This window comes from Haemaphysalis longicornis, unplaced genomic scaffold, assembly GCF_048455015.1.
Source record: "Haemaphysalis longicornis isolate Haplotype H1 unplaced genomic scaffold, Haemaphysalis longicornis Haplotype H1 scaffold_7, whole genome shotgun sequence".
NCBI lineage: Eukaryota > Metazoa > Arthropoda > Arachnida > Ixodida > Ixodidae > Haemaphysalis > Haemaphysalis longicornis.
This window is the reverse complement of record NW_027526422.1, coordinates 95,163,481-95,185,600: the sequence shown is the minus strand read 5'-3', so window position 1 is coordinate 95,185,600 and position 22,120 is coordinate 95,163,481. Positions and strand designations below refer to the sequence as shown.

At 45.6% G+C, this 22,120-nt stretch overlaps 1 protein-coding gene across 6 annotated transcripts in view; it reads left to right on the top strand.

Moving 5' to 3' along the window:
• Positions 1-22,120, top strand: part of LOC144146118 (uncharacterized) — a 123,332-nt gene that overhangs the window by 90,505 nt on the left and 10,707 nt on the right. For 5 of the 6 annotated variants that reach the window (XM_077678069.1, XM_077678070.1, XM_077678068.1 and 2 more), the window contains 8 exons: positions 1,757-1,814; positions 3,248-3,331; positions 4,922-5,078; positions 5,960-6,125; positions 7,884-8,039; positions 9,063-9,280; positions 13,441-13,573; positions 14,832-14,896. In XM_077678069.1, the coding sequence (XP_077534195.1) occupies positions 1,757-1,814; positions 3,248-3,331; positions 4,922-5,078; positions 5,960-6,125; positions 7,884-8,039; positions 9,063-9,280; positions 13,441-13,573; positions 14,832-14,896 (1,037 nt within the window). Of the gene's footprint in view, positions 1-1,756; positions 1,815-3,247; positions 3,332-4,921; positions 5,079-5,959; positions 6,126-7,883; positions 8,040-9,062; positions 9,281-13,440; positions 13,574-14,831; positions 14,897-17,931; positions 21,692-22,120 lie in introns of those variants that run through there. The other variant, XM_077678072.1, reaches the window with a different exon arrangement.

Genomic DNA, 22,120 nt, shown 5'->3' with positions numbered 1-22,120 from the left:
TCGTGAGTTGAGGATTGCTACCTCTGTCGGCTGTGCCAAGAAGCTCTTTTTTGTCTCGGTTTCCTGTTGCACCATTTTATTGTTGGCCGTGATCCCTACAGGTTTTCCCACTCAATTTAATCCAGGTGCCAGCCAATTTAATCCAAGTGCCATCTAATTTAATCCAGGTGCCGGTGAATTTATTCCAAATGCCAACCAATTTAATGGCATTTGGGCTAAATTAGCAGCGCTTGCATTAAGGGGGGACACTGGTCTTAAAACAACTTCTTTTAATTTTCAAGTGAACTCTGTGAAACTTGTCAGTCTTGCTGCTTTTTTCCTACTGATTTCAAATATGCCGGTATTTTTTCAGTTGGTCAATTAGTTTCCAAGATAAATAGAGATAATTAGCCATTTTTGTCCCCACAATTAACAAAACAGTGTTGGTCACAAAACTGTACTCTTTATATTTTCCAATACTATGAACCCTGCTGAATGCAATAATGGAAGCAGTTTTTTGATGCATCGCTTGGAACTAATTTTACAGCTCAATAAACTTCGGTGTTTGAAATGGGCACTCAAAATGGTTCCTTGCCACTGGTGCCACCGAAGTTTAATGAGCCGTAAAATTCATTGCCAAAATGGCTTCATCAAACATCACATGACCACATAAACAGGGCAAAGTGGCATCACATGAAAGCATGAATCTTGCAAAATTATACTCGAGTGGAATCTGTGACTCGTGAGAGAGTGAGAATATGCTTTAGCCATGGAGCAAGAAGTAAGGCAGGAGAGGGAACTTTGCTTCCTAGGGCGGCTAGATAATGTCGCAAGCATTTCGCACAGATTAAGGGGACACATGGGTCCTTGATCAAAAACTTTATTTTTACATTTATGATGATAAAAATTAAAGGGCATATGTAGTTTTTCATTCTGATTGTAGATATAAAATTTGTTTTTGTGAAGAAAAACCACATTCAAATTTATTTGGAGTTTTATATTTGATTTTTTGACAGCCTTTGTAAAAAAACTGCTTGAGGGATGCAGCTGAGTAAGGTACCAGTGAGCTGTGCACAAATAAAGGAGTGCAATAAGACTAACATCATCATTCTATCTGGTCTGTAGCAGAAATTACGACCATTTGAAATTTGGGTCTCGAAGGCAAAACCTGGGGGGGTTTTTTTTCCCCACCTTTCAAGCTCAACCTTCTAACGGTCGTAACTTCTGCTACTGATAAGATAGAATGATGATGCTAGTCTTATTGCACTCCTTTATTTGTGCACAGTACACTGGTACCTTACTCAGCTGCATCCCTCTAGCATTTTTCTTACAAAGGCTGGCAAAAAATAAAATATAGAAATTCAAATAAATTGGAATATAGACATTTTACACAAAAACAAATTTTATATCTACAATCATAAGGAAAAACTACATGTGCCCCCCAATTTTCATCACCATAACTGTGAAAATAAACTTTTTTGGTTTAAGCTAGCGGCATCTGTTGTGGGAGAAAAAACTGTGTGTTCAACCGCGATTGGCATTCCACTGTGCAGCCAGAACATAGCATCAAAGTTTCGAGGTCTGCGTTAGTTTTTATTGTGGCATTATCTGGTCGTTTGCCTGTGCTCACCACAAGTGGCTTTATTTCTCCAATTGATATTGTTGCACCGCTGCTTATGCTAAAACAGCACTTCACCACACTTGGCGACAGGCGCAAGTACCTTGGCGACATCTTCCTTGTTGAAAATTTGAAAATTCTCTCCCTTTGCGCTCACAGGAGGACAGCGTGCGAACCATGAAAGAGAAAGACGAACGCCAGCAGCAAGAACTCGAAGGTGAGTTAGTAGTGTGTCCCGTCACTGAGGCAGCACAGAAAGGTTTTTTACATGGTGCATGCATCAAACTAAATTATTCTGCGACAGGTTCAGTTCGAACTGGAAGTGTGCAAAATGTGAAAATGGGACAAGGACCTCTTTATTAACCAATGTTCTGCAGGCCATCCTGTTTTGAGCAGCCCGTTTCAAGTGTACATTGACGGGGCAGTAGCAAACGGTGGGCGGGTGATAACCACTGTGCCCTTCACTGTTCTTTCAAGGCGCTATTTTCTGGAATGTAATTAAAGCTTTTCTTCAGATCTAATGTTATTGTCCTGTCTCCTTCTGAAATGTCAGACAATGTGTACAGCTTATTTATGTGTGTGCTCATATGTGTGTGTGTGTGTGTGTGTGTGTGTGCGCGCGCGCGTGCCGTGCGTGCACCTGCGCGCAGTGGGGGGGCGCAAGTTGCTGCTGTTTCATTCCCAATTTTTGTACGATGTGCTTTGATTTATGTGATGAGTTACCATGTGAATGAGAAACTGGCATAATCTAAATGTAGTCATGTAGGTGCAGAGGAATGCCAACAGCCTTGTGGTAGTCATATAGCTTGTTTTAAGTCACTTTAGGGGCTCGGCTTGTCGTTGTACCTTGTTCGCTGTCGCAATGTCCAGCAACTGCCGAAATCAGGCGGCGAAGCGAGATAGCGGACCCAAGTAGAGCCCCATGGCATTACGGCGTAACAGACCTAACCAGATGCTTCGAAAGCCAAGCGGTTTATATAGTCGCAAGCATTTGAAACGTGTGAACCGCTGGAGCTTGTCATACATCTCCTAATTGTTTAGTGCAAAGAAAACTGCAGGTGCATTTGAGGCAGAAAGGTTTGCTGAAGGGCCAGTTGGTACATTGTACCGACATTGAGGCAAAATATATGTAATTTACCGGCAGCCCCTGTGTCCATATATACAGGAACGCCGGTTGGGTTGGTTTTTGCGATAGCGAAAAACGTGACCGCCAAAAACGACGCGTTCTAAACTGTGCAGTAAAGTGCCGGCATGTGCGGAGTGAAAGCAAGCACAAAAAGAACAGAACTCCCGTTCGCGCTGTTCTAGGCAGGGGCGTGCGAGCACTGCGAAGGCGGGAAATTTGAATTGCATTGGACAAACCTCCATTCAGTTCATCAAGAGAGGAGTCGGTGAGGGAGGTGAAGAGTGTGATGGGTGGTAGCAGTGAGCGCATAATGGGGCCCCACCCCATTATGGCGAATCACTGCTCTGAACTTCCGACAGCTTTCACATTGAGGGGAATGGGTTAATAATTTTTGGTAGTTAGTATGTGACTGCATTTGAGGAGACTGTAACCTTTATCTCTGCCAGAAAGTGAACTCTCTGTACCTGGGGTGCATCCTCTGGGACAGTCGACCCTAAAACTACCCTTTCTTCTCTCTCTTCCAGATCTGAATGCAAGGCTAGCAAAGCTACAAACAGACTACGACTTCCTGAGTGAGGAGTCGCAGATTTTCAAGAGTGACGCCGCAGGTGCGTAGATCTTGCACACGTGATTGAGTGGCTGTAAGCCGCAGTGGGTAAATTCAGTGATGCGGGCCTTAGCAGCACTGACGTTTCTGTGATTTTGTATGTGAACTTTGTACCTGCCATGTGTTAAAGCAGCCAGGGCAGTTACCACATTGGAATCCAGAGCTGCCTGTTAAAAGTTCACCAACGGCATGGCCATATAGAGCAAGAGCTGAGCTGTCTTTGGGCTGTGCTGTCATAGGGTACAACTTTTAAAGACGGTGATCTTTCTTGGGCTACTTACACGCAAAAATTTTGGTCTGCCTGTCTGTGACTCGATTCAGCCACCTGGCCTAAGTGAAACAAAAGCTGCGCAATAGTCTTATCTGCAGTATTCAATTGCGTGGAATGCATGCAGGCAACCAAGTGTGCGCTGCCATATCTGTGGCCAAGCGTCTGTTGCTAGGCGACGTTGTGCGCACGGCCCGCAGATCAGGCACCCCTCTTCTCCTCCGTGCAACCGTGTGAGTGCGCCCGTAGCCTCCGTAATTTGCTGCCGCCAGCAGCAAATCGGGGGAGGCCACGGTGCGCCGTCACTCGTTACGTCGGGCTCCGCGGGATGGCGGCACTTGTCCAGCTAAGCACGACTGTGAAACACATGACTGTTTCACGTTACGAACTCTTCGCCTAACACAAAGTATTGCGCCGAGTTTATTGTGAGTGCGATTAATATCTCTGTTGGCGCCACAGTTTAGAATCGGATTGGAATGGTGCAGATGACGCACGCCGGTGTCTTTTTTCTTCTTCGGCGTGCGGCCGCAGTGGCCCAGGCTGCGCCGTATCCGTGGCGCATCGGCCATGTCTGTGGCCGTTTCCAGTGTTGCCAAGCGAAGAAATTGACCGCTAAACTTTTCAGCGAATACCGTCTATATACCCACAACCAAATCTACCCATCTAAGCCCGGTGTCAGTGTTCATACTTGTCAAAATTGTTGAACAAGAACAAGACATTACGCAAATATAAGGCAGGGAATCAATACATAAGTGATATTTTCAGCGTTCCTTTATTAAAAATTCATGGATGCTTGGTTTTTGTGATAGCAAATGAAGTACTACAAGAAAAAATTCACTCCGTTGCCTGCTGTTGCCCATGCTACTATAGCTCCTGGCGGCATTTTAATAAATCAAATGGCAACAGCAATGAAAGGTTCCACTAGGTAGGTTCCACGTTCTTTTTGGAACGCACGTGGAGTAGGGCCACATTATTCTATAAAGGTAGTAGGGGGCCTCGATTCATGCGCGTCTGGGCCGTGGGGCAGCGCTGGCATCGAGGCACCTGGCCTCTGGGGAGTGGAACGCGGTAAATTTAATTTGACTTGAGCAAACCTCTAGCGTGTTATCTTGGGAGGAGCGAGACAGGCGAGGAACACGATGAGAGGTGAGTGGGAAAGAGAAGGGAGGCATTTACACCAGTCGACTATTGTCTTCTGACGACATTCGCAACGAAAGGAGCAGATACGCAGCCATTTTTGGTTTCCCATTTGTAGATCAAGGTTGGTCTGTTCCCAGAGCTGATTTAAAACGGTGCTTTCTCTGTGTTGACTGTTGTGTGCAGACCAGCAGCGGCTAGTGACCTCACTCGAAGAGCAGTGCAAGCAGCTCCAGGGTCAGAAGCATGCCCTGGAGGATGAGGTGGCCTCCCTGAGGGTGGCTGCCAGCGGGGGATCCAGCCAGGTGCAAGAGCTCAGCGACCGACTGCAGGAAAAGGAGAGGTGGGATCTCTTTCTTCCGTGCACGTACACACACACTTCAAAATGCATAACATTCCTCTGTTTTTTTTTTTTTTTTTTTCATTCATGTATGTGTGTCCTGTTTTTTCTCAGAAATAAGATGCACAGTTTGCTAGGAGTAAGTTCATCTTGAGCCTCTTTTCTATATCACCTGCACCAAAAAAAGAAAAAGACAATCCAGCAGAAGAATGGGAATAGAACAGGCATTAGACGACAACTGAATTTCATAAAACAAAACATTGAACCATAAAATTGTCGCAACCCTAAAGCACATGCTTGTGTGCACGTCACACTAGTATGCATTCTTCTGCATTCTTCCCCTATGTGTCAGCCCTTCCCCCTCTTTTCTTTTTTTCACTAGAAATTAAGCATACGTTATTTGGGTACCTACCCGCCCAACTTTTCGCTCATTTTAAGTCATCTGCAGTATGCCTGCGCAACCCCTCTGACCTCGCGTGGCTGCTTTTACAATGTATCCCTCGCTAATCTCCTAAGGTGCTCTTAAAAACAAGCCACGATGCTGTTGCTCAGGTCCTGAGCATTTGGATTTCATGTAACTGACAGATCCGTCGAGACATCTTTGAGTGGCCGTGGCAGTGGGTGCTTTTCAAATGGAGGCGGAAAGCGGGAACGCCCGTGGCTCAACATTTTGGAACACAGTAAACATCACCAGGTGGTCAAAATTAATTCCGAAGCCCTCCACTACACTGCACCTCATAGCCCAGGTGTACGTTCGACACTTAAAACGCACAAAATCTGAATTTTTGAATACTTTTGAGTGGAGGCTCAGTGTTCATTAGTTTTCACCTGCTGCTCCGCTGCCCGCATCATCCCTGAGGGCTTCCCTGTGCCCCCCAATGCAGGCTGGTGGAGAGCCTGGAGGCCCAGGTGCGTTCGCTGACCCAGGAGAGCGACAAGGCCCGGCACGAGCTGGCCCAGCTCACCGAGAAGCACGAGTCCTCGGCTGAGCGCACTACGGCCGAGCACACCCGCGAGATCGCCGCCCTGCAGCAGAAACTGGCTGACCTTGTGAGCACCCGCTGCTGCTGATGTCACGCTTATAGACAACGGTGTACTACCTTCAGCGTTTGTGTTAACATCTCAAGAGAGCTGTGCTTGTCCTGTCTTGCTTAGATGGACAAACACGCATCAGTCTTGTTCGTTTCATCAAACTGGTGTTCAAGTGCCATATCCCAGCTCTGCATACCGAGCACTGCATCCGAACTCTGCAGTGCAACTTTGACACGAGGAAAAAAGAAATTACTAGTGGCAGGTTTGTCCAAGAGTTGTGTGCTGCCAAGCAGCTCGGACACCAAAGTTGCTGCTTCCTGGTTGCTCCTTTTGTTGTTGTTCCCTCATCCAACAACTGCTCTATGGCTTCACTTATCAGTTTCTTTTCTCAGTATCAAATGCATAGCTTCCTACAGTATTCCCCTGATTCCAAAGCCTGTCCACTTGATTGGTCGTGCTGGCTACACTGTATGAACCAAAGCACCGCCTGAAGGTAGTGCTGCTGCTTCCTATGACTACAGCCGCACGTTCAGAGCAGGCAAATAAGTAGGGTTGCTTAACCCTTTGAGGGTCGAATTTTTTCGTCAAATGCGACCCCCCAGGGTCAATTTTTTTTTATTGCTGATTTAAATTCTTCGCATGAATCTATTTCGAAAAAAACTGATCGTAACTTTTTTAGAGTGACCATAAGGTGACAAAAAAATCGTTTGTGTTGTTACATACATGTGGTTTATTTATGAGTAACACAAGAACAATTCTAAATAAAAACGAGAGAGGAACAAGCCGGCACCTTTTGAGTGAATCAACATCAGATAGACATCAGTTTCGTGGGCGCAAAAAGCGGGAATTGCTTGGAGGACAATACCAAAACAAGCCGCTGCGCCTGCGCGCGCGCGGCTGGATGCATGAGTGATAGACGGTGCACCGCTCCTTAAAAATTAAAAAAAAGAAAAGGAGGAAGAGCCTCATCAGTTTCGCCGGCACCCTTGGTCTGTGGCAGGTGCAAGAAGCGAGAGGTGCCCGGTGGGCGTAAGGGGCCTTAGGTGGGCGATACCCAGTGCGCCCCCTCGTTACCGGATGCGCAAGCGATAGCCGGCGTGCCGCTGAAGTAAATCATAGAAAAATGAAAAGAAGAGCCATCGGTGCAACAAAATAACTTGACGTATTTCTGCATTGTGGCAGCACATGCCAAGCAAGAGAAGTTGGCAAAAAAGGCGCGCCTTTTAAACATACAAGCGATGACGTACATGTGCGCTATTGACCATTCTGAAGGTGTTTGCAAAGGACGTACATGTACGTCCGTGACCCTGAAAGGGTTAAAGGTTAAATACTATGAATGCTGCCCTGGTTAGCCATTCTGAAATCCTACTTGTTTATTGTGGGGTCAAAAAGAACGATGTTGACAGTAGGAATGCAAAGAAAAGGGATGGGAGTAACGCTTGGGGATAGGAAGCCAGCATGCCAATTAAAGAAACAAACTCGGGGAAGGCAAGATAGCTTCAGATTAGAGGAAGGGGTGGACTTGGGCTGGGCATGTGAGATGGAGCACTGGCAACCCATCAGGGTAACAGAGTGGCTACCAAGAGATGGGTCTAGAAGTAGAAGGAGTCCGTTATTTCGATGGAGAGAGGAAGTCATAACATAAACTTCAGAGGCAAAGGGTGGGCTAGGGCATCGCAAGGCAGGAGTGGCTGGGGGAACGTGGCAGGGGCCTCCATCCTGCAGTGGTGGGCACCAGCAGGCCAATGATGACCCCCTGTTCCCCCCGTCTAACAGGAGGGCAAGCTGGAGGAGCGGGCGCAGCGCTGCCGGAGCCTGGAGCAGTCCGGGAACGAGGCCCAGGCGGCCCTGGAGAGCCAGTCGCGGCTGTGGCAGGACAAGCTGGCTGCGGCAGAGCAGCAGGCCCAGAGGCTGGCCCAGGAACTCGACCAGGTGCGCAATGATCAGCTGTCCTCTTACTGCAGTCTGGGGGGACACACCGGAAGGGATCCACTGGCCCAGCATAACCGAGTGTTGATGCCTGTGCTGCATGGCAACTTTCAGTTGCCCGAATGTGTGCAAGTGCAGGGCCTGGTATACATTTTCTGGTCTCAGCTTGGCAAGCTTGAGACTGATAATTGGAGAGAGGCCCGCAGTTTTCTTGTTGGGTATCAGTACAGCCAGCTCTACGACAACAAGGGTTGGCATCACCTTCAGTTCACACTTAGACCGTTGGTTATAATAGCTGACAAAGGACACATAATCCATATCTTAAAGAACGCTTGCTATTGTAATATGGGTTGCATTGTCTTTTGCCGCTTGCTTTATTTGTTAGGGAAAATGTTTTATAGTTTTTTTTTTTTTTTTTTTGCAGTGAAAGTCTTGGTTTGTAGAGATTTGTGGGAATTTTGTTGGGATTAAGGTTTGTAGAGATTAATCCCTGCTTAACTAGTAGGTATTTTTAAGCGGACAAGATATGTCTTTCTGATTACTCCTCTTTTACTTCTGCCTAAAGAACATTTCTAGCTAGTGCAAAACAATTACATCCCTCACATTTGCGATACCGTGTTGACCAATTAATTGAAGAAGGCTGTAGCAAACAGCATGAAAATTGCCACCCTAGTAAAAATGAACAGCACATGTGAAACTTTGCACATCCTGGTGAGCCTTTTTATGCAGTGTCTGCACGAGAGAATGTGTTTGTCAATGAGAAATTCACGTTGTGTGGATAAATATGGACATGACTCTGCTGCTCGGAATGGAGGAGCTAATCATGGGAGGAGGAGGTTGAAGTGGTTCAGCAGCCGTCCCGTCACTTTCGCTTCAATTGTCTAGCAGCTTTGGTGTGCAAAAGGAAAAATTTTCTTGGATCGATATGGTGCAAGTGAAATCTCTGTCGCACTTGCCTCCTCCGCCAGTGAAACGCTAGGTTCTCATGCCAACAGCTGTGCCCCTGCGCTGCTTTCACCCGTGCAGGCGCGACAGTCGCTGTCCGAGGAGCGTCAGCTGCGCGACGCCCAGAGCCGGGACTTGAGCTCGGAGGCCTCGGAGCGTGAGCGCCAGCTGCTGGCCGCACGGGCAGAGATGGAGCGGCTCCGGGGGGAGTTCGACGCCCACCGGGAGGAGCTGACGCGGCAGCTGGCCGATACGCGCGACAAGGAGGCCCATGCCGTGCAGGAGCTCCGCCAGGAAATGTACTGCTGTTGACACCACTATGCCCGCTATGATACCCCCCTTGCCCCCCCACCCCTCTCCTAATTAGCCCTTTCGGCCCTGGTTTTTTTTAATTTCAAGCAAAACAGTGTTTTCTGTGTGTTTTCCTAAATTTTAGGGTCCCATAAGCCCACAAACGAAGAATAGAGCGGGAAGTTGAAGTAATAACAGATTTATTAAAGAGGCAAATAATTATGACATCTGGCAATTAAAAATTTTGTGTGGAGCAAGGACATCACTTTTGCACATTTTCCTAAACGTTATGACTACACGTACCTACAAACAAAACTTCAGCCTCGCAGTGCACGTATTTATAGATTTACAAGCTCGGGAATAAAACTGTAGCCGCCATTTTTTTCAGCCTCGGTGTCGTAATTTCGACTTCACCGGAACTTTTTCTTTTTTTGTGGCAAGTAGCTCCACTAAAATGAAACAACAGTGATATATATAGCAATAAGCATCATTGAAGGACAATTCCCCAAAAAACTAGCAGATTTAGTTTCGTTTTCTATGCGCTAGAGGAACTACAATGTGATCGCATCAGTTGACGCCACCAGGACCAAAAGGGTTAACTCTTTCGCTACCGCGCCTATCAAAATCGATCAATTTGATCGATACTTTTGGGAGCGCCTTTTCATAGCGTTCCAGGCGTTTCTCGAACAAGTAAAGCTGTTCTGAGTTAGATCAGAAAATGGCCTTTCAAAATCAGTTTTGTTTTTATTTTTGCAACGGAAACGTGATTTTTGACACGCATTGAATCACCTGGTTGTGGAAAAGGGGCGTGGTCATCGCGCCTCAAGGCTACCAACGAAGAATGCGTGCAACTGGTAATTACTCTGCACCAGCGCTTGTTTTTTGCTATTAGGGCGTGAATGGGGAACTAGCAAACGATTTTCAATCGTCAGGTTCACGCTCTGACAGTAATAATCCCAGAAATCGGCTGAAAATGTCAAGCAGTGCCTGGTTGCAAAGCTACTTTATGATTTTAGGCAGTTTTATTGCCTTTGCGCAAGTTGTCCTAAGTACTCTGGTAGTTCTACTTACCCCAGGACCATTCCCAAACAGTTTACAACAGTTTCGGTTTCGTTTCTGCATCGCGAAATTCATATTTAGCGCAACTACGCAGTTACCCAACTTCAAGGCTAACTGCCATGGCGCCTGAAGCGTCCGCGACTGATCCTCGAACAAAGCACGCCGCTCCTCATTTCCCCCCACCCTAACCCGATTTCTGCGATAAGAACTTCAGATGCAAGTCAAAAGGTCACACCCAGTCGCCAGATATCTGTTCCGCAGAGGACAGCGCTTCAAACCGGCCTTACACTGCCAGCTGTTCGCCTTCCAGTTTCGTTTTCATGCGAGGGTATATCCGGGTGTCTAATGTTGCTGCTTAGTTGAACTGTCTATTCGGACGGAGTCTCTGATAAGTTTTTGTACTGTTTCATTTGAAAAATGTTAGGTGGCGCTGCAATAGAGGAGGCTCGTTGTGCTGATCTTTTTTAGCGCGCGACTGCTACTCGGCCAAAGATCGCAGGGGACGATTCTAGCTCATCGTACCTAATTTTTGCGAGCAAGGCTACAATTGCGAGTAAGAAGATGATAATAAAGCTCAGCTTTATGTTTTGAGAGATAACTGACCGTGAACGACAACAAACATCAGCCACGGCGTTCCGTTTTCAACTTCATGCATGTTTTTTTCTGCATCGCGTGCTTGTCCCAAATATTGTGCTCGCTGTAAATGCAAAGTCAGCCATTGACAAGATGTTTTTACGTTATGTGGGGGCAAATTGGTGCCTCTGATAACGTCAAACCGCCAGATTTATTCCAAGGAACCACCCAAAATTGCACAGTTTGAATTAGAGGTTGGGCTTCACCGCATGACACGAGCACCGTGCGTGCTAACATTTTTTTTTTATATCTGAAAAACTGTTCCGCGCAAGTCGACATTTTTTTTAGGGTGTGTTTTTGAAATGTTTCCCTGCAAAATGTATATTCTTATTTTTTTCTACTACCGGTGGTTTGATATACACAACTCCTTTTTTATCATTTTTTTCGACAACTTGACAAAACTTTTGATTTTGATATTTTTTTTCACAACTATGATATATGAAAACCTTTAAAAAACTGGTGTTATTGGAAAGGCCGTTAAATAATCTGCATTTTGTGCTCCTGCAATTAGTGCCTAAATAATTTTTTAGCAGAAAAAAAAATGTTTTCTTGGACCCCCCAAAATTGGTCAATTTTCTGCGGTAGCGAAAGAGTTAAGAAAGACCGCTCAGTATAACCGGTCCGAAAATGAGTGCGAGCCCCATTTTCAACCAAGAAAAAAATCCAGGGCCGTCTCCAGTAACGTGAAACCTTGGGAGGGGCAAAGCATGCAGTGTATAAGTGTATTCTTGGCACCTTGGCGTTTTTACCAACGGAGATGAAACCGTTGGGGGGGTAGAGGTATACAGCTTTGCTGTAAAAGTCTCTTGCTTTTGAAGCACGGAGCTGTCTAGCGCGAGGCATAAACGAGTGTTCTGCTGTTTTTTTGTTTTTTGTTTTTTTAGTACGCATTACGAAGCGCTCCAGCACGAGGCGCAAAACGAGTGTTCCAGTGTTTTTTTGGTATGCGTTACGATCTAGCGCGAAGCGTAAGCGAGTTTCTCGGTGTTGTAGAACCGTGACTACATGAGAAGAGGATGCCAACAGCCCCAGCCCCTAAAAAGTTGTGTTTAGTGAAAAGGTAGGCCCAGTAACGAGCTGGGAAGTAATTTTTTCTTGTTTGTTGTTTTGTGCGTGTTAAAACATCAAATAATTCAAATATTTGCCAACTCATGTAGGCCTTTTTTCTAGCTCTGCTGAAAAGCTCTCCGGTTGCTACTTCTAGACTGAGCTGCCGTTATCTGACAGGCTGGGGCATTTTCCACCTCTGCATGTGGTGTTTGACACTTTGAATGGTGAAAGAGAGCTGGTCACAAAGACGAAACTTGGCATGTTAAAAAACACATTTGCTGCTGTGAAAGTGGTTCCCAATTTCAAACGAGTCCCCACCCTACTGTCAGTAACCAACGGTCTCGTATCGGGCGCTGGCTACTGACCGGTAGTTTAACCACACGGTTCTCTCCCACATTTCTCCATCACTCTTCCAACACGACTGCCGCACTTGCAATGTCCCTCTCGCAAGCCACAATACAGATCTTAGCGTGGATAACTTTCTTTTGGATTCTGGCATGGTCACCACACTAACGGGATATCGATTTACACACTACAGAAGTGTGAGGCTTGCAGCAACAGCCAGAAAGTGGAGGTCAAAAGTTGAGACGGACCTGGCATAAGGCTGACTTTGCTCATTAAATGCACCACCCCGTTTTCTAAGCACAAATTTTTCTTGGGAAAGAAAGATTTGTTTGTCCTGGAAGCAGGTAGAGTGCTGTATGTAATTTAATTAACAATGGCACGAGCTCAAAAGCACTAACTGTACACAGCCTGTAATGGGAACAGTGGTGGCAGTGCACCGTCGTTGGGAGTTTTCATTTCATGCCTAGAATTAGCGTGCATGTCGTTTTAGTGTGTGGTTTTCTAATGCAAACAAGGGGGACTGGATGTGCATCATATTCAAAAGGAGCCGTGCAACTAGTATGAATGTTTTGATCATAAAGAAAGCAAGTGTAAAAACTTGACTGCAAACCGTACAGAATATTTTCGGGCACAAACACTTTCAGTTTAATGTGCAAAGAACACTTACAAATCTATAAAAAAAAATTTAATTTTGGAAGCAGGGCACAAGATTTCACTAATTTAGGATTGTTCTTTCTTTCTTGATAATACATTAAAGAACAACTTTCAAACCTAAACATTCTTTCAAGTGTGTCTTGGGGCCACAATTCCAAGCTGCATCTTCAGTTTCTAAGAAATTGGCCCTGCAGTACCGCGAAATGAGTAAACCACTGAATACATTCACCGGCAAAAGAAAAGAAAAAAGAAAAAAAAGATTTTGAGCCCAAGTTTGCTGGCAACGGTTCCTGCATTTCATCGAGCAGCCATATTTAGCACAAGATGCTTAAAAATATGGATAATATAAGTACTTGTGAGACCTCTGGAGTTACGAATGCACTTCTTTCAACCAGCTTTTTCTTTTTCTTTTTTTTGAACGGTGCAGGGAGAGTCAGCTGAACGTGGTCAACGAATTGCGGCAGCTTCTGTCGGAGGCTGAGCAAGCCAAGCAGAGCCTGGCAGAACGCAACACCCAACTAGAGGCACAGCTGTCGCAGGCCAGTGCCGAACACCAGAAGGTATACTGCCCCTCCTGGGCTGATAGTCAGTTTCGGGTGAAGCATATCCGTGGACAGTGATCGGACATCTGGGGCTTAATGATTGGGAATTGCCCGTGGCTCGTTCATGCTTACAGTTCATTATGTATTTGCCCAAATCAACATTGCTCTCCCTGCATGCCACTCTTTTTGACATCTGTCCACCTATTTTGTTCTTTCTGACAACAGAACACAGTCCAGATGCGTCTATTAACTGCAGTACAACTTATTTCTTTACTGCTCCTGACAATCAAGCTGCTTTTTCGTGTTTGCTCTGTGCTTTAAAAACATTTTGTGGTTGAAAGTCTCTTTGTGGAGTTCCTGTTTGTGATTTGTTTTGACAGTCTTTTATGAGCTTGCCAGTTTTTTTTCCTGCATTTTGCCCTTTCTGACACCACAACGTAGCTCATTTGAATTGGTTCTCTGCAGTATTGCTTGTTCCTTCACTGCTGCAGACAATCGGGCTGCTTTCCAAGTGCAGAGCGCTTTTGGGGCGCAGCTTGTCATTGTAGCTCCTCTGGGCTCGGAATGTCTAGCTACTTTAGTCACGGCGTCTCACACCCAAACAGAGGCTTCAAAAAGATACCCACTTCCCCTGGTCGGGATCGAACCTGGGTCACTCGCAATATGAAGCTGACCCACAGAAGCACGCATTACTCACTTGCAAAGTGTTGGGGGTGATCCTTGCGTTGCACTGCACCGTTGCCGTGGAGGCTGCATTCCTAGGTCAGAAATAAGTACATAATCATATAAATTAAGGAAAACACCGTTAATTAATGCATTAATTACCCCAGATTAATGAAAGCTCAATCCAGTGTTTTTTTGTAGGCCTTTTGAGGGGCTCCAGTGCCCTCTCTTGGCTACTTTCGATATCAACGCCAGGTTGATACTGAAACTACTCAAGACGTTATCAAGCCCCTCTGGCGAATCACTGCTCCCTGCACTTCGACAGCTTTCACGTTGAGTGGAACCGCTTTAATTTTTATTTCATCTATTTGCTGTGTAGTTCAGAAACATTTTGTAGTTTAAAGAACATGTTCAAAATACCTGTTTGTCTTCTGTTTGAACAGTCTATTATAAACTTGCAAGTAACTTTGTTCCACTTTTGTGCGGGGTATGTCTAATCTCGCGGCAAAAACTGTTATGGTTTAGGATTGCAAGGCCTTTTGCAAGGTAAAGCAGCCCTTGCATTCATGGCTACTTTTACACTGCCCGCATCGCCTTCTCCGTCCCCTTCCAGGCTGATGATGGCAGCGCAGCTGAGATCAAGGCCCTCAAGAGCCAACTTGAGAACCTGCAAAACAGGTAAGCCACAGGAACAACTAAGGGAGAGGACGACAACCTGTGCTCATCTCTCTACGAGTACACATAGCAGAAAGTCAAGGGGGCAGAGTAACACCAAGAGAAAAAAAGTTTGCATTGGCATAGGTAGAAACACAGAAGCAGAAGTCAAGCCCGTGTTGTTCACAGTATAATAGAGGAAGTTTTCTCACTGGCACTTTTTCAGAGCGTGCAATACGTTGAATTCAGTATATATAAAAAAGTCTCTTCATTGCATTTGTTTTCAGCTACACTTCACTCTGGGGCATCAGTGCAAGAAAAATTTCGCACATGTTTCACTGCTGTTACTATAGGGATGTGCGAATGATAACTCATTGAATAATTCAATTACAAGTTTGTATTGCTAATATTTGTAGTTACGAATGATACAGAACTGCGCTTATTTGAAAAGTCTGTTATCGGTACCCACCTTAAGTCTCAAGTCCCCACGGCAGGCAAGCCTTTGTAATCCTAATAAAGGCAAGCGGCACTGACTTGGGCTGTCTCTGTAAAAACTTTCACACTTTCAAGCCATTTTTTAGCACTTAATGGGTGCAGATGATTTATCTTGTTACATCACCCGGTTTGACTTTTCAGTAGGCAATGGTTGCGATATGTTTATGTCCAAGCGGTAAGAAAGCAGTCACAGCGCAGCCCATTTGAAATGAAATCGATGAAACCAAAAAATCTGGCCATTATACAGTGTAGATTGCTTATAATGTATGCTAGGGGTGCCGCGAAAATGTGCGCTGTAAGCAGTGCCACGCTACTACCAAAATGTGCATGAACCAAGCAACATGTTCAGCTTGCCTTTCAAGCATCCCTCGTTTATGGGCACTCAAGTGAAGGCCATTTAGAAACACAGACGTGGTGTTTATTTCAACTCTTTCTCATCAGGTGCTGCTGCAGGGTACTTCAAAATCGTGCACATGGATTTGGCTCAATTTTTTATTTGCCATTTGCCATTTTTTGGCGTCTGGGAGAATGGGCGCCGTAGAAGGAGAAGTGCCGTAGCAACAAGCACGCCATGTAATTCTTATGGTCTCATTTCGGATAAACTAAGCAGCTTGAGAAAGGAAGAGGGAAGTGAGGTGAAGTGAGGTACCCAGTCTGTACCTCGTCTCCTTCCAAAGTTGAAATAGTGGTGTGGTTGAAATGGTTATCTGGCCTCCTCTCAGCACTCAAGGGAGGTGTACCTCTCTCGAGTGCTGAGCATTGGCAGCTTGACACATTTTTAGAGTGGGGATGACAACACCTGCAATCCTCCTCACTTCAGTACATCCTCAAAGAAATATCGGAATCATTCGAGCCTTGAACTCAATGCTGCCATGTGGGAAAGCTGGCTTGCAGTAAATTACAAAGCTGGGCCACTTGGCCTTGGGTGTACACATGGCACACAAACAAAGCAAGTACAGGGAAGAAGGGCAAAGAAGCGCCTGTCTCGGTGTCCCTTTTCTGTCCCTATTTGGAGATCCTTGCGCAGTTTTTGCACCATGTGATGCCCTGAGCATGTGTGTGGTGTGTGTGTGCGTTGTGCACGTGCACGTGCACATGCACTGCCACGTGGAGGAAGGAGAGCGCGGAGAAATCCGAAAACTCAGAGAGAAATGCGAGATGGGAGAGAGCGAGTACAAGACTCGTCATAATTGTGTCCCCCATTTTAAGCACTTTGGTTATTCAGTGGCAGTTGGGGGGCCTATTCCCGGTGATTTCATTTGGGCAATGAAAATGCGTGGCAGAAATATTGTCACGTGAGAAGTGTGTTGCGGCTTTTACCAAGGCTTCACCCATACAGAGTCTATAGAATATTCTGACTATTAGCACTCAGCAGCTGCCAATAAAAGGTCATTTTGTTTTTGCACTTGTTGTCCACTTCTACCCAAATTAGGCTGGCCTGCTAAGCGTTACAAGAATCCCCTCCGTACTTTCCTCTCACTTTAGCAAAAGATCCCGAGAAGTCAATTTGTAGTTGCATGTGCGGTTAGAAGCAGTACTTTTTGTTAGTACAGCAGCGAAGGGGCTGGATGCCGACATCGCTTCGTAATCCCCCCCTGTGATAGTTTGCTTCGTTAGAAGGGATGTCTGTCTGCTGCGAAGAGACCAAAATAAAGCTAGGACCTCAACCACTATTTTCTACCAATCATTGTCCTGTAATTGCAGTATAGAAGTGGATGCAGTATTTCGCCTGTATATTTTACTGATCATCATTTCCTTGCACCACTGTACCCACTAAGTACAGAAAAAAGCTGTTCATTTTAGTTTTAATTTTTTAGTTATTGTGGCCTGTTGCATTGAGAAATCACAACAGCAGATGAAGTATACTATGTATTGTCAAAACATCTCAATATGTATCGAGGCTGTTGAGCAAAAATTTACGATTTTTTCAAACATGGGGAAAAGTATGTGGCGAAGTTTCTAAGTCAGTTGTAGTTAGTACCCACTTTACCCATGTTTGTCCTGCTGCGCATATAGCTTTAATATTGCGACAACTTAGCATGCGGAAAACAATGCAAATTGGACTTGCTGGTCGCATGTTCTTTTTTGTTGTTAGTTTTTAACTCTTGTAGGGCCAACCAAGTTGTGCGACAACAACAATGGGCTGGTGTGTCTGTGTTCATAACTAGGAGTACAGTTGTGAAAAGGAAAAATACCTTCCATGCCTTTCCTTTGTGTAGGATCCAACTGCACTCTAGTGTGGCTGTGAACGCATGTAGAATGCATTTAGAGCTAGTACCGTGAGATTGCCCTGGAAGCGCAAGCAATTTACCTTTTTTCTTTCCTCTTCTTCTTCTTGTCAAGCATGTGTAGTTTTCCACTGTGTTGCGCATGAGCAAAGTCTCAAAAAAAGGGTGGGGGACAGTTTGCCTCCTTGTGGGAGACCGAACCGCTGCTAACGTGGGGCTCTCTTGACCCACCGTTTCTCTTCTTCTTCTCCCTCTTCCTTATCTCTCTCTCCTTCTCTCTCTCTCTCTCTCTCCTTGCTTCACGTGGTAACTGAACTCTCTCCTACCCACGGTAAGCGTCCAACCCCTGTGGAATGCCATCTGGGGCCTCGCGGCCTTTGCACTCTTCTGCGTTGCCTACATCATGCGTTGATCATGCCACGTGCTACGCTCACGCAGTCTGCGCACTGTTGCATTTGCTAACTGACGGAACAACTCCTTCCTCGCGGCTCATGTTCCTTCAAATTCCTCCTCCGATGCATTCTCTCTCTCTCTCTCTCCTCCACTCTTGCACTGTTGCATGAAGTTTCGGTTGTGTCTCGCAAGTGTTTGTACCTTTTGTGGGCTGTGGGGTGTGATATATTTTTCCTGGTCTGTTTCTGGATAAGCAGCTAGCACTGAGCACATTTTTTGTGCAGTTTAGGTGTTGTGATTGCTTTGAAGGAGGGGCTGAGCTGGAGTCATGCTAGGCTATCGCTTCATTTGGCGTCTGTATCAGTACGTCCGAGCTTGTACACTTAATTAACGAATGTTTTTTTTTTCTTCCCTCCCCCAAGGTATCTTAAAACCAGTCTGCATTTACCTTGCTTTAGAGTGGCCAATGCCTGCATTTTAGATATGTTTTATGTTGGTACCCAAGCTTGGATTGAAAATAACATGGCACTTTTTTTTTATTAAAGTGTTTCTCTGTTTGCGGCAAACATTCGTTTAAAAGCGGTTGAAATAGTCTAGTGCTGTGGCACCATGGCTAGATGTCTGCTCGTAACGTGCTTCCCTTAGGAGCTGGACTTGGCACTCTCTTTAGCTCTTGTTCACGGTTGTATTGGGTGGTGTGGGGCATAGCAGAGATGAGGAATTAAAGGGACACTAAAGGGTGACAACAAATACTTCTGCACCGTTACATCTTGGCAACGAGAATGCGAAGTCGCTTAATAGTAATGCAAAAAATGCCGAAAGCATGAAAACCGGTACTGTCACACCATGTGTTTTTCCATAAAACGGTTTGTGACGTATCAAATCATGAAATCGGAATCGGTAGTGCTTGTGGAGGTGTTTTTACGAACGCCCGAGGATGAATAAGGTAAATGCATCTGGCAGGCTTAGTTTGTATCTGGTATCTGGAAGAGCTTCAAAAGCTTTGACCTTTCAGTTAGAACGAGGAGCTGTTAATGTTCCTTTAAACTGCTGCCCTTAAGAATCAAAGCGTTTTTGGGAGCCGTGCAGGGTCCATACAGCAAAGGACAAAAGAAACATTGCCAAGTTCAGCGCTGTAAGAAATATCTGTGCTTCGTTGTTGCCAGTAGCACCCTTCTAGAGTGAACTTTATGCATTGCATCTGTTACACGTATCCAGAAGCATCAAGGATCAAAAGGGGAACGTTGGGGAGAGAAAGGGACATTTGGAAATTGCCAAAAATTGCTTTTCTTTCTTTTCTCTAACCTTTATTACACTGTGATTGATGTGTGATGAAGCATTTCTTTTCTGCATTTTTGACAAACCACCGAAAGGAGCTGCTCATGATTGACGCTGCTAAAGTGACTCTCTAATGAACAAATGTTTAGGTCACTCGCATCATGTGGGCTATCATGCATCGAGAGACATTTTGTTTCTCATTTTGCGGAGCCAAAGTTTTTATACGGTCATGTTTTTTGCCTATGCATGTTGGGCTACTCCTCCGATATAGCAGACGATGTGTTTGAAGCGTGCTGTCAGCTTAACAATTTATCTCTGTTTTTTTCTTCCCCCCAAATACATTACAAAGTAAGCGGGTTTCCATAGTGCTACATTTGCAAGGCAGTAATTGTCGTCCCTTTGAGTGCAGCTGCAGGAGAAAAAGCCTGAAATGCAAACCTCGTGATGCAAGTTTAAACCGTTAGGCTTGAACGCAAGGCTTCTGTAATTGTAACTTGGTGCAAGCTGTGATTTTTAAGGACGCAAAGACATGGCGGCACAGCAGGCGTTTCGGCAACTCGGTTATCCAGAGCAATGGAGCTTAGGCGAATCGGTGCGTGGAAAACCCCCAGGGTGGAGCTCCGAATTGCCGAAACATACTACTTGTGCCATGTTTTGTCGGTCAGGTGTCCGAATAATTTGGATAGCGGAACCCCTAAGAGAGACATTTTTGGTAGTCCAGTGGTCTGAGGTCACGCTAGCATGCCCGATTGAGGGCTTGGCAGTTTGTTCCTTTGCATTGAGAGATTTATGCAAGGTTCTGACAATCCTGTCATTGCTTAACATCAGCCAATGAAGAAACTCACGGTGTCCACTGCTGTCTTTTCGAGGTTGGGGCTGTAACGAATTCATTGCAATACTGATGGTTAAAACTCATCTGTGGGCTGGTTGATTTTTGTTGAAAACTGTCACCGAGAACAGTGCGTCCACTTTACGGAATCCAGCCTAACTTTAACACCATTTTGTCTGTCTATTTATTTAATCTTCTCAATTGGGGGGATAGCTGAAAATTGGGCTATGGCTGGCCTTCTCGCATAATGGCGTTGCTATACTGGGTGGACGTCAGTTGCTGCCTTGCACATTACTTACTTAGCTCCACCCTGGGGGTTTTCCTTACTCCGATTCGCGTTAATGTGACGCGCTTTACAAAGGTGCGCGGTGTTTTGTTTTTGTGTGCAGGCTGTTCGTTTGTCATTAGCTGGCTTCTCAGAACTCTCGCTTTGTTTTTGCAAAATCTTTTGATCGTGGTGACGTTTTAGGCCAATTTGAGGGCGCGAAACCGCGACATGTTGGTGTGGTATCCTCTCAGCTATATTGTGCCTACTTCTGAGGCAAAGCGACTTCCGCGCGTTTAGCGATGTCGTCCCTAGTATGTTTTTTGATGGTCAGGTCAGTGCATTTCTTTTGGGCGAGTGAGAGTGATAGGAGAGTCCACGAATGTGCCATTTTGGGTATCAGGAGTCTGATGTTACGTATTGCTTTCTTGCCACCTCTGGATGGATCTCTACAGTTGTACAGCATGAACACGCAAAGAACAGCAGAACTGAATAATACTATTGCTAACTGCGTAGTGAGCAAAGTGAATTGCCTTGTCTTTTTACACATATCCTTGCATTAAAGCAACTGACCAAGCAAGTACAGATGTTTTGGCGGCATTCTCGGAAAGTGCGAGCTCTCTGAGTAGTTTGGGTCAGCTTTAGCGAACTGCGCGTGTTTATCTCTAGCTGCTGCATGAAGCCAGTTTGTACTGGGTCGAGACGAAGGATGCTGATTTGAATTGCCTCAGCAGGTCTGCATATGACTCATAACAAGTTTGCTGCATAAGCAAGTTGGAGTACCATACCAGAATTTTAAAAATTTGGCCAATACAGCAACAAGTGTGCTTTAAGAGTGAGCTTAAACTGTCTCAATGGCTTTTTCTCTGGCGTGACTTTGAGGTGTACAGAGCCCGCCGGTGTTTAACTGGCTTGATGCAGCTGCATTGTTTTACGGGCCCAGTAAGGTTTGCTGTGGCATTCAGAAGAGGAGGCAGTCAGGGGTGCTGGAGGTCTGTTCTTCCCTTTTGAGTGCATACCAAACTGCGTTCGAAGTGCTGAAGCAGAAATTTCTGTTCTCGCGTGTTTTGTTGGAAGCTGGCACAAATTCTTTTGTCACGTTATGAGAATGTTGGGCTGCACAATAAATGGCAGCGGTGTGAAATTTGCCTCCCTACTTCTTTGTATCATTTACCGGTCACAAAACAACCACTGGACCCCACTCCCTGAGTTGTTACCACTAGGTTTAGCACTTGTTTACCACTGGGTCACCACTACGTCACCACTGGGTTACCACTCGGTCACCACTAGGTCACTGGGGATTGTAATACTTTCCTTTTCCATATTGTTTCAACATTATAGTTAATACTCTGTCTACAATGTAAGTTATCTTTCTTTCAATTTATTTCAGGTAGAACATATGCTCTTGAGTAGCTGCAGGGTAACTGTGTTGGGCCAAAGATCACCAATACTAACAAGACACCTGCACTGTCTTTTTGGCCAGAGGCCCATGCAACACTGTCTCACCCAGGCGGCATCCTCAGTGTATGCACTTGTCCGCCGCGTTAATGTCACCATTTTACATAACTTGCGCATTACGTGTGACTTTTGCACCACAAGCTTCCTTCCTCAGTTCATGCACAGCTGATGCCGCAGTTTGTGGGCGGTCTCCATGACCGCCTGCACTGCCTGAGCTTATTGGCTACGCAGCAAGCCACCTCAGGCCAAGCCCACGGCACTGTTGCGAGAGACCGTGACAAGTTGTCTCCCTATTACTGCTT